This window comes from Trichomycterus rosablanca, chromosome 5 (assembly GCF_030014385.1).
Source record: "Trichomycterus rosablanca isolate fTriRos1 chromosome 5, fTriRos1.hap1, whole genome shotgun sequence".
Taxonomy (NCBI): domain Eukaryota; kingdom Metazoa; phylum Chordata; class Actinopteri; order Siluriformes; family Trichomycteridae; genus Trichomycterus; species Trichomycterus rosablanca.
In genome coordinates this window covers 13,884,258-13,900,456 of record NC_085992.1, presented here as the reverse complement: position 1 = coordinate 13,900,456, position 16,199 = coordinate 13,884,258, and the positions used below count along the sequence as shown (strand labels likewise).

Sequence of the window (16,199 nt, the reverse complement as noted above, 5' to 3'; positions counted from 1 at the left end):
ATTTTGTATACAATTTCTAATGCATACAAAGGCCATGAGAAAAGGACATCATGACATGCGGCTGTCATCAATGATGAGAATGGAAGGATTAAGGGATTGGAGAGGTTGAGGCCTCAGAGCAAGTTAATCTGTCAGTGTTAAAATCTGAGCCACACGGTAGATTTTCAGGGTCAACCAGTGCCATCTGATTATCATATGAACCCTTAGATGGATGTTTTTCTACAGAAAGTTGGTGTAATGATGTATACAGGCGGGTGTTATGTTGTAAGACTTGATAGAACTGCCTCGTGGAGGTCACTTTTTATCTCGAGATTTAACTACCAGACAAAGACAAATGGGTGTGATTTATTTCCCAGGCAAAAGCACCAGACGGGCAATTTGTAAAAGGGGTCAAATGAAAAATAACTCATTGAATGAGAAGAGAAATTTATTATTATAAGACGGTTCTGCTAATTGCTGTTTTTTGAAACGGGTTAGATGCAGTTGAGGATGAAATATGATCTCTGAAATATTGATGCCAACCCTAATGTTCGTGCATATTCGTCCTGGTGTGAGGTTTTTTCTTCCCCCCTGTGTAATTCACTCTTGTTTGAAGTCATTGAGTTTGCCTGGTCATGTCTGTGTCTAAAGCTGATGGAGCGTTATGTTGTTCGCTTGCCATCAACTCAAGGTCTTGGTTCATTAGTTTGTCTATTGTCTGAAGAAAAATGATGAAGCATTAAACAACTTCTGTCATAACAAATATATACAAATAAACAAACAAGCCAGATCGAAATGCACTTACATTTCTTCTCTACCTACAGTGATGGGTCATTTTAGTTGTTTTTACAACCCCAAATCAGATGTTGTGCCTGTAGATCCTCTGGAGGTCCTCTATCACTATCCTCATCATCCTTAAAACATTATCCATGCAAGGCTGAGTCTTTGAGAAACAAAGATGGACAGAAGATCTCCAGTGAACTGTATTTCATTTATTAATGGACATCCATTTTTGTATTTCAGGCCTGCAACACATTCCAAAAAAGGTAAAGCAATACTAAATAATTGTGATTTCAAACATGTGATGTCAACAGGGGACTATAATCATGATTAGGTACATCTTGTGTACATCTAGGATGGACCATCACACAGTGGAAATGTGTATTGTGGTCAGATGAATCAGCATTCCAGGTCTTTTTTGAAAGATATGGATGCCATGTCCTTTGAACCAAAGACGAAAAGGACCATCCAGACTGTTATCAGCAACAAGTCCAAAAGCCAGGGTCTGTCATGGTATGGGGCTGTGTCAGTGCCCTGTAATGGCAGCATTAATGCAGAAAAGTACATTGAGATCTTAGAGCAACATATGCTGCCTTTAAGACGTCGTCTTTTCCAGGGACGTCCATGCATTTTTCAACAAGACCACATGCTGCACACATTACAAAGGCATGGCTGTGGAAGAAGAGGGTACGGGTACTGGACTGGCCTGCCTGCAGTCCTGACCTGTCCCCAATAGAGAAAGTGTGGAGGATTTTGAAATGAAAAATACGACAACGACGACCCCGTACTGTTGCACATCTTAAGACGTGTTTGCAGGACGAATGGGACAAAATAAAAGCTGAAACACTAAATCGCTTGGTATCCTTGGTGCCAAAACGACTTTTAAGTGTTGTGAGAAGGAATGGCAACATTACAAAGTTCCAATTTTTTCAGGCCTGAAATGCAGGAATAGATGTTTATTAATAAATGAAATAAACAAGAACTATCTTGGGTTTATACTGTCTGCAATAAAATATATAAGTCAACGTGAATTTGCATTATCCATACTGTCCCAACTTTGCCTGATTTGAGATTGTATATTCATGTACCTACTGTGCATGATGTCTTAAAATCCTCTAATCTATATTTTCATTAATCTGATGTTTAAATGTTAAATGTCTCTTAATACTCTCATTCTCATATTTCTAAAAAAAAAAATAAAAGGAAAAAAAAGTCATTTATCATTATTATTATTTATTTATTATTGTATTTATTTTAATTTTTTAGCAAAGAGTTAATGAGCAAATTAGTCATGTGACATGAATATTGCACATGGTTATGGCTGAAAAGATTGCATAGTGTTCAAATACTGTTTGTGTTTGAAATGGGATGTCCAGCAAGCTTATGTTCAGGCGTCCAAATACTTTTGGCCACGTAGTGTGTATAAGCCTCACTCATCCATTTGTTTATGTTGTGTCTGGGGTGATGGGAGGGGCGAGGAAATGACTGACAGCTTGATAAGGGAAAGACGGACAACCGTGCTCTTTAGAGCACTAAGCAAAGTCTTTAAATACTGCAGAACAATGACATAGATCAGCCTCGCTCTCTCCCCTTCTCTTTCATCCTTGTTCTCTCATTAGTTCTCTCTCTCTTGATGGGGAGGAGCAGGTGTAGTCCTGCCTTTCTCTCTCTCGCGCTCTCTCTCTCTCTCTCTCTCTCGCTTTTTCTCTCTCGCTCCCTTTCTCACCCTCGCTGTGCCTCCTTTTGCCTCCCTCTCTCTCCCGGCATCAGCAGCAGCAACATCGGCAGCTGAAAAAACCCAGACAGGAGGGCAGCATCCCTTTTCAGAGGCGGCGACTCAGTCCTGGGACAGGGAGACACAACAAACAAGCCAAACAAATAATCAAGGATGCTCTGGTATGGACTGGATGGCTGCATTGGTTAGAAAACATTCATAGGAAGACCTGATCTTGAGGATTTATCTGTTTTTCTCCTGATCTCATTCTGTTTTTACTGCCTGTCTGTCTGTGGTACTCTCCCTTCCCCCTTCGTGCTTTCACGCTGCGTCTTTCCCTCCTTTCCATCACGCTCTCAGTGGCGGAATGTAGCGTCGGACCGAGCGCGTGCTTTTTTCACTCGGTGCTGCAGAAACAGCGGCGGGACGAGGATCGGATGCTGCTCACGCGGGATTAATCCTCTCTGTGGATTTGAACACGCGGTAAACACTGTCATCGTCCGCTTCTCCCGGATTTGCTATTCGCAGGACCAGCCTGGGAACGGATCTGTCATTTTGTTTCCTCGGTGGACTCCACACTCCCTACCTTGACTCCACAGATGGTCTGGGTATCCGTAGGAGTTGCAGACCTGATTGCTAAGGATCGTGGATGCTTTTAAAAGAATTTGACACTCAGGGTGCTTTAAAAACAAAGCTGGAAAAAATGGAGATAAAATTGCTGGCTACTTTAAAATCCTAATTTAAGAAATGTCTTAGTTGGTAAATCAAGTGATCTGATTGAGATACGGGAACACAAGGGTGTGCTGCTGCATCGGGTTCTGCCGAGCTTCCACACGTAGATGCATCTGGTCTCTGCATTCCTTTTCCCTCGCTCCACCCCTCGCTCCAGCATCTACTCATTTACCTCTGCCTGTTCGGTTTGTCCTTGGAACTAGAAGCCCACCTACTCCTACCTCTGAGGACTCGAAGGATCGTTTCATGTCAGATTCTGCAAGGCTTGGCTTTTCAACACCTGGAATTATTGTGTGTGTGTATGTGTGTGTAAGCTTGTGTGTGTGATTGCATTTGCACCATCGGGTGCCTTTGCCTTAAGGAGTGTTGCTTGTCTTGTTTTGGTGAGTATTCGCATCTGTGTTTCACGCATCTGGGATTCCTTCTGTGTCTTTTTCTTTTATCTTAAGTGGATACACTTGATGTCATGAACTGTCCTCCGTCTTTGATCCTTCTGTGCCAACTGAGTGCCCGACCCTGGGATTAACCATTTTACTGGCCGGGGCAGGATGAGCGAGACTTCCGGTGCTGTGACCACCTCAGGGGTGGTAATCCTTGAGGAGTCTGAAGCTAGTGCGGCTGTTGGAGGGCGTCATCAGGGGGAGCGAGGTGGAGCATTTAGGTGTGCCTTCTGGCCCAGACAGCAGACTTGGCTATGTGTAGTCCCCCTCCTGATTGGTTTCGTAGGTCTTGGCCTCAGCCTCATGCTACTCAAGTGGATTGTGGTTGGCTCGGTGAAGGACTACGTACCCACAGACCTCGTGGATGCTAAGGGCATTGGCCAGGATCCTATCTTCCTTTCGAAGCCAAGCACCCTCCCTAAGGGTCCGGAAAGCACCACCTCCTCCACTACTACCACCACCGCTGTATCCACAATCTCTACTATAACTACAGCGCTGAGGGGTAAAACTCGAACATTAGCACCGCCAAACACCAACCACAGGGACGGAGGTTCCTCCGGAAGTCAGGTGACACAGAAGAGCACCACTATGCTGTCCACTGGCACTTCCTTTCCTGGCTGGACTTCCACCTCCAGCCCTTCTTCTTCCAAACCCACTGTACAAAATGATTCCATCCGTGAGCACTCGACAACCGAGAGGCCTGTCAATGCTCCGACTCGGACCCACGTCAGCCGCAAGACACGTGAGTCCTATAACGTTTAATACTTCCTGCTGCTCTGCTCTGGGCCTTTTAGGTTTGGATGACAGTATTGATTTGCTTGTTACACATTGAAGAGCGTATTGACTGGGGGTTTACCCTAGCTAAGACATTTGCTGGGTTCCAATAATTTGCCAAGGCAGTATCCTACTCTTCTTTATGGGCAACGCTGTGTTAACTTTGACATCAGATCTATTTATAAAAGTGACTTTGCGCTATATGGATGTTGCTAAAGTTTTATATAGGATCTAGGTTAATTGCATTAACTTTCCTATGTGGCGGCAGTTATTTTTCAAGTGTTCTAACACTCAGGGTTAGATATATATGTATACATAATTAGGCCAGTTGGTGTACCATTGGGAAGGGCTGTTGTTAGATCTGAGACTGACAGCAACCCAGGCAATAAGGCAGTTCCATACAGGCTGTGAATACTGAACGTTTAGTTTGGGTTTATTGGTGTAAATGCCAGAAAGATGCAGTAGACCGAAGAATTTGGCTAGTTATCATTATCTCATCCAGATGTGGAGAAGTAAACATTCAAATAACAATTTAAGTAAAACGTGGAACATACATTGATCAGCCATAACATTAAAACCACCTCCTTGTTTCTACACTCACTGTCCATTTTATCAGCTCCATTTACCATATAGAAGCACTTTGTAGTTCTACAATTACTGACTACATACTTTTTTTTAGCTTTCACCCTTCTCTTCAATGGTCAGGACCCCCACAGGACCACCACAGAGTAGGTATTATTTAAATGGTGGATCATTCTCAGCACTGCAGTGACACTGACATGGTGGTGGTGTGTTAGTGTGTGTTGTGCTGGTATGAGTGGATCAAACACAGCAGCGCTGCTGGAGTTTTTAAACACCGTGTCCACTCACTGTCCACTCTGGATGTTTTTGGTTGGTGGACTATTCTCAGTCCAGCAGTGACAGTGTTTGCCGTGTTTTATCCACTCATACCAGCACAACACACACTAACACACCACCACCATGTCAGTGTCACTGCAGTGCTGAGACTGATCCACCACCCAAATAATACCTGCTCTGTGGTGGTCCTGGGAGAGTCCTGACCATTGAAGAACAGCATGAAAGGGGGCTAACAAAGCATGCAGAGAAACATATGGACTACAGTCAGTAATTGTAGAACTACAAAGTGGAGCTGATAAAATGGACAGTGAGGTGGTTTTAATGTTATGGATGATCAGTGCATTTAGTACAGGCATTGAACTCAAGGTAGAATCTCAAGCCCTGAATCTAAGAAACACAGTGCGAGTCACTTTTTAAGAGCCATAGTGGCTTAGTGGTTTGAGCTCTGAGCTATTGATTAAAAGGTTTATGTCTTAAATCCACCTTAAATGTCTATCTAGTAACCATTGCAGGGTTCTGCACCAAGGCCTATCAGCTTGTGCTGTGAGCAAATTTGTGGCACAACACTGTGAGCTTTACCGAAGCACAGAAGATTAAACACATAACCTGTTGCTTTCTTTTTACCTTCATGACTGGTAAAAATCCAACACTAACAAACATTTTCTTTAAACAAATGCAAGACAGTGGACTTTTTTTTTTGTTTTTTCTCCCAATTCATTCATTTCCAATTCCCTATTACAACTCCTCTGTTGTTTGCACCACCTCCACACTGGCCGCAGACTAGCACACGCCTACTCCGACACATCTTCTTTACACCAGATTCTCACAGAGAGGCGTACCGCATTCAAAGGACCATGATATGCCCTGTGGGTTTCGTTGGTATTCATCCCAGCACCTTAAACAGAGAGTGTCAATCCATGTAGAGAAACCCTATCTGACCTACCCTCCCTCAGACATGGTTAACTGTGTCAGCGCTGAGACTCGTGTACTGTATTAGAACGCTGTGCCACCTGTGTGCTCCCACTACTACTACCTACCTTTAATTTTTCTCACATCACAAATCACTAGTTTTAAAGTGTTTAGACTTCATTTCTCTTTCAGTACTAGTATGAGCATTAGGTACATTTAAATGATACATCCTTTTTAATAAGCAGGTGCAATTACTAATTCAGTTTGATCACGCTTGAACACATAATTTATCCCTTGATGACCACATGACAGCCTGTCATTTGTAACATAAGAGCATCTGTCGAGATGACAAGAACTGTCATTCAAATTTGGTTAACCATCCAAATGAACTCTATTATTATTATTATTATTATTATTATTATTATTATTATTAATATTATTAATATTATTAATATTATTATTATTATTATTATTATCATTATTATCATTGTTATTTTTATCAATCATTATTTTTTTATTATTATTTTTATTATTATTATCGGTATTATTATTATTTTTTTTTTATTATTATTATTATTATTATTATTATATGTACGAAAAAAATAACTATACATAGGGCCTTAATGGATATATAATTGTGCAGATATGTATAAGGTAGACAGTTTATGCAAGTGCAAATTATAATAATTAATAATAAATAATAGGTCCAGGGTGTTAATAGTGTAGTGTGGTGTTCAGCTAAGTGATTGGGGTGGGGAAGCAACTGTTTCTCAGCCAACTCTTCCTGGCACGTATGTAAACCAAATGGCAGAAGGTTATACAGTGTGTGGTTGGAGTGGTAGGCTGACACTAATGATACTGTGTGCTCTGTGGGCTCAGCTCAGGTGGTAAAGGTTTCAGAAAACCAGTTTTTCAAATTACAACCTGCCAATTTTGTATGTAAGGACCTTTGAGAGATGGCAGCCAAGAAAACCACATTATCTAAAGGATTAGGCCAAATACCTGGTCTGTTGTCATTATGCAGATCTTAGCTTAGAATGGATTGATACCACATATGATGTCAGTTCATGCTAATGCAGCGTATTGTAGAAAACAGGCCAAACAGTGACTTCAATCATCCATGAAATATTGTATCGTGCATTTATCAAGCTGGTTAGACTCACTAGTATGTGGTTTATAATCAATCATCTCATATCATGTGTTTACATATAGCTAACCCCAGACTGTGGGTTCTGAAAGCTGGATTATCTCTACATGAAGACCTTATGTTCAGATGTTATCACTCTCCTGATGCTGCTAAAAGGATCTCTTCTGGCGTTCAGCCGTGAATATTGGATCAGAGTGGAGTGCAGTGGCTGTACGTGATTTACTGGCATTTTCCCGGATTACTCTGCTCTCTCCACGCGTGATCCAGATTATTTTACTGTCAGTTTCTGCAGTCCAATAATGTAATAATATAGTAGGGATGTAATACACTGCTGTATTAACTTCAGGAAAGTCTTTTGTGGTCGTCGTTTTTATCTACAGTAGACTGGGATTTGACTTAATGCAATATGGTCATGGTATTAAATCGCAGTACTTGACAGTATTTTCTGAATACACTATAAACATCACTCCTTCACTCTTTCATTATTAATAAGCTCTTCGTTCTACGTACTGGGTGTGAGGGGCAACTTGTCCAGCCATTACAGGCCATCACAGAATCATTCATTAATTTAGTAACTTATGTAATTCTTTACTGACCAACATCATTTTGAACTTATACCCAGACAGTGGAAACCTGGGGCAGTGAGGCAGTGTTATCTCAGTTATTAGTGTACTGCATCAGTGATCGGAAGGTCGCTGGTTTTTGGCATTTTCGGCATTTAGCAAATGCTTTTTATTCAAAGCGACTTACAGTACTTTGACAGTATACTGTCTAAGCAATTAAGGGTTAAGAGCCTTGCTCAAGGGCCCAACAATGACAACCTGGTGGGGCTTGAACCAGCAGCCTTGTGATTACTAGTCCAGTACCTTAACCACTAGGCTACAACTGCCCTACACAACCCGGGTTTGATCCCCAGGTGGGACGGTCCAGGTCCTTTCTGTGTGGAGTTTGCATGTTCTCCCTGTGTCTGAGTGCTCTGGTTTCCCCCCACAGTACAAAGACATGCAAGTGAGGTGTATTGGAGATACAAAAAAGGAAACCCACACAGACATGGGAAGAACATGCAAACTCCACAAAGAAAGGACCTGGATCGCTCCATCTGGGAATCAAACCCAGGACCTTCTTGCTGTGGGGGACAGTGCTACCCAGGGAGCCAAATCAGCTAAAGGCCAACATGTAAACATAAACCAACCAAATTTACTCCTACCTGCCACAATATGGATTACACCACCAAATCATTACAGTATATACAGTATATATATACCGTATATACAGGGGTTGGACAAAATAACTGAAACACCTGGTTTTAGACCACAATAATTTATTAGTATGGTGTAGGGCCTCCTTTTGCGGCCAATACAGCGTCAATTCGTCTTGGAAATGACATATACAAGTCCTGCACAGTGGTCAGAGGGATTTTAAGCCATTCTTCTTGCAGGATAGTGGCCAGGTCACTACGTGATGCTGGTGGAGGAAAACGTTTCCTGACTCGCTTCTCCAAAACACCCCAAAGTGGCTCAATAATATTTAGATCTGGTGACTGTGCAGGCCATGGGAGATGTTCAACTTCACTTTCATGTTCATCAAACCAATCTTTCACCAGTCTTGCTGTGTGTATTGGTGCTTTGTCATCCTGATACACGGCACCGCCATTGGATGCACATGGTCCTCCAGAATGGTTCGGTAGTCCTTGGCAGTGACGCGCCCATCTAGCACAAGTATTGGGCCAAGGGAATGCCATGATATGGCAGCCCAAACCATCACTGATCCACCCCCATGCTTCACTCTGGGCATGCAACAGTCTGGGTGGTACGCTTCTTTGGGGCTTCTCCACACCGTAACTCTCCCGGATGTGGGGAAAACAGTAAAGGTGGACTCATCAGAGAACAATACATGTTTCACATTGTCCACAGCCCAAGATTTGCACTCCTTGCACCATTGAAACCGACGTTTGGCATTGGCACGAGTGACCAAAGGTTTGGCTATAGCAGCCCGGCCGTGTATATTGACCCTGTGGAGCTCCCGACGGACAGTTCTGGTGGAAACAGGAGAGTTGAGGTGCACATTTAATTCTGCCGTGATTTGGGCAGCCGTGGTTTTATGTTTTTTGGATACAATCCGGGTTAGCACCCGAACATCCCTTTCAGACAGCTTCCTCTTGCGTCCACAGTTAATCCTGTTGGATGTGGTTTGTCCTTCTTGGTGGTATGCTGACATTACCCTGGATACCGTGGCTCTTGATACATCACAAAGACTTGCTGTCTTGGTCACAGATGCGCCAGCAAGACGTGCACCAACAATTTGTCCTCTTTTGAACTCTGGTATGTCACCCATAATGTTGTGTGCATTGCAATATTTTGAGCAAAACTGTGCTCTTACCCTGCTAATTGAACCTTCACACTCTGCTCTTACTGGTGCAATGTGCAATTAATGAAGATTGGCCACCAGACTGGTCCAATTTAGCCATGAAACCTCCCACACTAAAATGACAGGTGTTTCAGTTATTTTGTCCAACCCCTGTGTTAGGCTCTGTGGCATCAGGGGAATGTACCATCTCTCCCTGATGCCACAGGCCTTACAGAGCAGAAACGAGCTGTGCCTTTAAATACCTGGCCAGCTCGTTAGGGCGAAGTGGCTACACCTGTGCCTTCCCTTATTTAAGGGATAGGTGCAGAGCTGTAGCCGTCGCACCTTCTGCTCATATTGGCTGATTCTTTTTTCTTTCTTTGAGTTTGTTTGACACTGCGGTGTCCTTTTATGTTTATTGTTTTTTTTATTATCTTTAGGTTGTGCCGCCGCACTGTGCCGCCGCCGCCGTGCCGCTGCCGCCGGGCCACCGCTAGTGGGCGCCACCACGCCGCCGCCGCCGCCAAGCTGCCGCCAGAGTGCCGCAGCTGTCGTGCCGCCGCCGCCGCCTGGTGGTTGCTCTCAGGTCGCTGTCGGGCCGCTGCCGCCGAGCCGTCGAGCCGCCGTGCCGCCGCCACCTAGAGACCCCATGACTGCGCCCAGAGGAACGTGACCCCCTCCCAGCTACCGCTGGTGACAGCGTCACGTTCCGCCCTCTGGAGCGCAGGAGCAAACGGCCACTTCCCAGCCACCCTGGCTGGTGACAGCGCCTTTGCTTTTAACTTTATAAATCCGCAAGTAAATCACACCCGGTGGATGGCATGGCGCTGACCAGCATTAACTGCTGGTGAGCGCCGTGCCATTTATCTACCGGCGGTGTCATCCCCCCTTCTTCGGCCAACAGCGCGAGGTTTTCCACCTCGCGAACCCGGTCGCTTCGCCTCTTTAGTGCTGGGAGCGGTTTTGCTTTCAGCGTTGCTGTGGCAGCGTGCTTAAGCTCCCAGCCTAGAGGTGAGCGACCAGGGTTCGCGCCTCGCGCTTTCCCTTTTTCCCTTTTATGTTTTTTCCCTTGTTTCTTTCAGTCTGGCGTCACCGGCTGCCTTCGGGATTCCCCGAAGTGTTTTTTGTTACTGTTATTCCTTTATTTTATTGTATATTACGTTTATGATTTTGTAAATAAAACCCTTTTAAGTTAAAACCTCCGCATCCTTGGGTCCTTCCTCCCACATCATAACAGTAAGGTGCGACCATTACTGGACCCAGCGGAGGACCCCGTCCTCTCCCAAAGATTTTTTTGGGGGGGCACTCCCCCAGTGGCTTTTAGCCACTGGTGGGGACGGGACCGCCGGCTGGAGACCTCAGGAGAGGTCTCCTTAAGAAGGGGGTACTGTTAGGCTCTGTGGCATCAGGGGAATGTACCATCTCTCCCTGATGCCACAGGCCTTACAGAGCAGAAACGAGCTGTGCCTTTAAATACCTGGCCAGCTCGTTAGGGCGAAGTGGCTACACCTGTGCCTTCCCTTATTTAAGGGATAGGTGCAGAGCTGTAGCCGTCGCACCTTCTGCTCATATTGGCTGATTCTTTTTTCTTTCTTTGAGTTTGTTTGACACTGCGGTGTCCTTTTATGTTTATTGTTTTTTTTATTATCTTTAGGTTGTGCCGCCGCACTGTGCCGCCGCCGCCGTGCCGCTGCCGCCGGGCCACCGCTAGTGGGCGCCACCACGCCGCCGCCGCCGCCAAGCTGCCGCCAGAGTGCCGCAGCTGTCGTGCCGCCGCCGCCGCCTGGTGGTTGCTCTCAGGTCGCTGTCGGGCCGCTGCCGCCGAGCCGTCGAGCCGCCGTGCCGCCGCCACCTAGAGACCCCATGACTGCGCCCAGAGGAACGTGACCCCCTCCCAGCTACCGCTGGTGACAGCGTCACGTTCCGCCCTCTGGAGCGCAGGAGCAAACGGCCACTTCCCAGCCACCCTGGCTGGTGACAGCGCCTTTGCTTTTAACTTTATAAATCCGCAAGTAAATCACACCCGGTGGATGGCATGGCGCTGACCAGCATTAACTGCTGGTGAGCGCCGTGCCATTTATCTACCGGCGGTGTCATCCCCCCTTCTTCGGCCAACAGCGCGAGGTTTTCCACCTCGCGAACCCGGTCGCTTCGCCTCTTTAGTGCTGGGAGCGGTTTTGCTTTCAGCGTTGCTGTGGCAGCGTGCTTAAGCTCCCAGCCTAGAGGTGAGCGACCAGGGTTCGCGCCTCGCGCTTTCCCTTTTTCCCTTTTATGTTTTTTCCCTTGTTTCTTTCAGTCTGGCGTCACCGGCTGCCTTCGGGATTCCCCGAAGTGTTTTTTGTTACTGTTATTCCTTTATTTTATTGTATATTACGTTTATGATTTTGTAAATAAAACCCTTTTAAGTTAAAACCTCCGCATCCTTGGGTCCTTCCTCCCACATCATAACACCCTGTATATATATATATATATATATATATGTATATATACTGCTGGGCACTCCGATCGTGTTCGAGGAGAATATTCTCCCTCAGATGCATACACAGTCCACTGCCCCCCTCTTATTTGCCCATATTTAAGTGGATTCACACGTGAGGCCAGTCTTGCACATGGAGAGTCATGCACTGATCTTCACGTTCCCCCACATCTGTATATGTGCCTCGTGCTACTTCGAGTCCTTTCATAGCATTGAAGACCCCACCAACTAATACGTTCGGTGTTTTCCCACCCAGCAGACCTTAGTGGCCAAATTTGTCTGCTGCAGGCAGTGCCAATTGTCTACCTGCCGACCGGTAGCAGAGCTTAGATTTGAACTCTTATGTTTTACTAGTGTTAATCCTGGTCAGGATTGCAGGTGGTTCTGGTTTAACTGCAATCACTGAACGCAATGCAGTGACACACCCTGGACAGGACGCCAATCCTTAAATGGTCCTCAATATTGATTATGATATTTTGCTAATGTTTGCAAATAAATATATAAATTGAGTCCTACAGCATGTCATAATATCGCCAAGCAACTTCAGGGCCCAGAACTGAATCCTGAGCAAACCCCTTCCTGAGTGTTTTACAGAGTAAAGTGATGTCCACTGTAAAATGCTAAAGAATCAAGTTCCTCTGGTGTGTTGAATCAAGGATGCAGTGTGGTCAGGTACTGCTTAATTTTAGGTATCTTTGTGTTGGCTGGAAAAATTTACTTTGAATCTCATAGATTGAATCATTCAATACAATCAGATTTAAACCTACTGTATTTTGATTGGCATTTTGACCCGGACAAGCAATCTTCGACTGAATCCAATAGATCTTCACTTTCTGTCATTGTTCTGAGTTTAGTGGCAGTTAATGAGCATCGATTTTCCTTTTGTTACATAACATTACCCTGATGAGGATGATTAGTCTGTAGAAACTGATCCTGTTTCTAAGCATTAGTCAATGTCAACGACCATCTGCAACTGACCGTTTCCCACTAAACGTCTTTATGGAAGTGTCAGTGGCAGCTTGAGATATTGCTATTTAATCTTCAGTTCATTCTGTGACCTGTAAAGCTTTTAGATTTGTATTTATTCAATCATTTGTTTAGGCAATTTTAGTTAATGCGCAGGTTGTAAAAGTAGCCTGTGTAGTTACAGCGTGATACCATGACGAGACTGTCTCAATAAAACTTAATGTCACCTTGATTTATCCTTATGAGATGTTCAAGGGAGGGAAGGAGCTGTTAAATATTAATGTGAGGAAAGAGAAACGTTCAATATGTAGAGGATAAATTGAATAATTGAAAACGACAGGCGCTGAAAAATGATCTGAGAAAAGGGAGAAAAACTTATGAGGTCTGATCATTGGTACTCACTGAGAATTTAGTAGAGCAACAAACTACTTGGTTATAGAGGTGGTTTCTTGAGACCTTTGTTGATGTTCATTAGTTACAAATGTATTTTGCTTAACATGATCTTAGGTTAGTTGGCAAATGGTGATGGACATGGATAGCAGTTTTTTTTTATTATTTATTTATTTATTTATTTTGTTGTAAATAAACAGTTACCATTTAATGACACCTTTTTTGTGCAATTACAAACATATTTTGCTTTACATGATCTTAGGTTAGTTAGGTTAGGTTTGTTGGCAAGTGCTGATGGACATGGACTGCTTTATTATTATTATTATTATTAATTTTTATTTATTATCATTATCATGTTTTATTATTTTTATTATCACATTATTTACATTAGTATCTAGCAGTTCCTTTTTATTTATTTGTTTATTTATTATTATTTTTTTAATATCATTATCATTTTTTATTAATTTTTATTATCATATTATTTACATTAATATCTAACAGCTCCTTATTATTTTATTATTATTATTATTATTATTATTATTATTATTATTATTATTATTATTAATATTATTATTATTATTATTATTATTAATAATATTATTTTTAACAAGTGTGCATTTACAAATGTATTGTGCTTCATATGACCTTAGGTTAGTTAGCTTAGGTCTGTTGGCAAGTGATGATGGACATGGACATAAGTATTATTATTATTGTTTTGTTGTTGTTGTTATTATTATTATTATTTTATTATCATTATTATTATATTATTTACATTCATATCTAACAGCTCCTTTTTATTTATTTGTTTATTTATTTATTTATTTATTTTTACATATGTGCCATTACAAGCATATTTTGCTTTACATGATCTAAGGTTAGTTAGGTTAGGTTCACTGGCAAGTTATGATGGACATGGACAGCACTTTAAATATTATTGTTATTATTAATATTAACATTGTTATTATTTATTTATTTATTTATTTATAAACGTGCAATTACAAGCGTATTTTGCTCAACATGATCTAAGGTTGGTTAGGTTAGTTGGCTAGTGGTGATGGACATTATTTTCATTATTTGTTTATTTAATTTGAGTAAAAAACAAGACTTTGACCATGTTGGGCCACCAATTACCTTTCATTTAAACCACTTTAATACTGCTTTGAGTCATTGTCCTGCCGAGAAGACAAACTTTCTTCCCAATTTACACTCCCCTGCAAAGAAAGAGGTTTTTATTAAATATCTTTTTGTGAAGAATTTGTTTTCCTGTTTATCCTGATCAGATTACCAGTGCCTGCTGCTGTGTCCACCATGACACGCCAGGACAACCATATTTTTCAGTAGAGATTGTGTTACCTAGTAGACCTACCTTGGGAATTCAATCAACACATACTGTTTAGAAATTAAGTGGTTCAGACCTTTCATCAGAGTCATTTTGCAAAGGACTTCTTTCTTGTTCCTGCTCCATTAATGCCTTTAGGTGTAACGTCTTTGTTTTAGCCAATCCTTGAACATCACCTTTAGTTAGAAACACTTCTGTCTAAATCTCAGAGTGACCGTTTATGCTACAGATTTCATCAAGTGTCTTTGTAGTTGATGAGAGTTTGACGAAGTAGATTGATGACCTAGGAAATGTGAACATAGTTAAACTTTCTTCCTTTCTTTATATTAGACTGGACTCTGCTTCTCTTCAGTGTTTTTATGATTGTTTCTAAGAACTCTATGATTAGATCCCTGACACATCTTTAAATGCATGTATTTGATTTTATTTATTTTAATTCGTTCTTCCATACAGCTAGACCTTACAAAGGAATGGACTATTTATTAGTTTTTTTTTATCTATCAGTTGTTTTTCCTCCATTAAAGTCCTTAGGTGTAACATCTTTGATTTAGCCAATCCTTGAACATCACCTTCAGTTAGAAACGCTTCTGTCTGAATCTCAGAGTGACCGTTTATGCTACAGATTTCATCAAGTGTCTTTGTAGTTGATGAGTTTGACAAAGTACATTGATGACCCAGGACCTCTGCTTCTCTTCAGAACTATATGATTAGATCCCTGACACATTTTTAAATCTCTGTATTTGATTTTATTTATTTAAATTTGTTCTACCATACAGCTAGACCTTACAAAGGAATCGACTATTTATCAGTTATTTATTAAAGAATGTTTACAGCTTTTTTACAAATTTCAAACCCAATCATGTGGGTGAATTGACTAAGTGTGTAGCATAAAATTAATACCAGTCCTAAAATTAAAATTAACTTTTTAAATGTTTACAATAAAAAAGGCATTAAAAAGCAAGCCGTAGCCTAGTGGTTAAGGCACAGGACCAGTAATCCAAAGGTTGGTGGTTCAAGCCCCACCACTGCCAGGCTGCTGCTGTTGGGCCCTTGAGCAAGGCCCTTAACCCACAGTTGCTCAGACTGTATACTGTAACTGTAATGTAAGTCGCTTTGGATAAAGGCGTCTGCTAAATGCCAAAAATGTAAATGTAAATGTAAAAAGCAGTCTAGACACTGACTACAGCACTTCAAGGACTAAAGTATAAAAACAATACACAAAGGCTTGATTCTAGGGATGGTGACGTCTCTTCAGGACGAGTCCCTTTGATACAGAACTCAGTTTCAAGGTGAACTAATTAATGATGATTTATGTAAGCCACAAAGTGTTTAAGATCAAGCCCCAGGGA

The 16,199-nt window shown here is 42.3% G+C and overlaps 1 protein-coding gene across 1 annotated transcript in view; it reads left to right on the top strand.

Moving 5' to 3' along the window:
- Positions 1–3,694: 3,694 nt before the first annotated feature.
- The window catches only part of LOC134314925 (pro-neuregulin-3, membrane-bound isoform), a 456,298-nt gene continuing 443,793 nt past the window's right edge, over positions 3,695–16,199 (top strand). Inside the window, exon 1 of the mRNA XM_062995745.1 lies at positions 3,695–4,387. Coding sequence (XP_062851815.1) covers positions 3,754–4,387 — 634 coding nt within the window. The 5' untranslated portion in view covers positions 3,695–3,753. The remainder of the gene's footprint in view (positions 4,388–16,199) is intronic.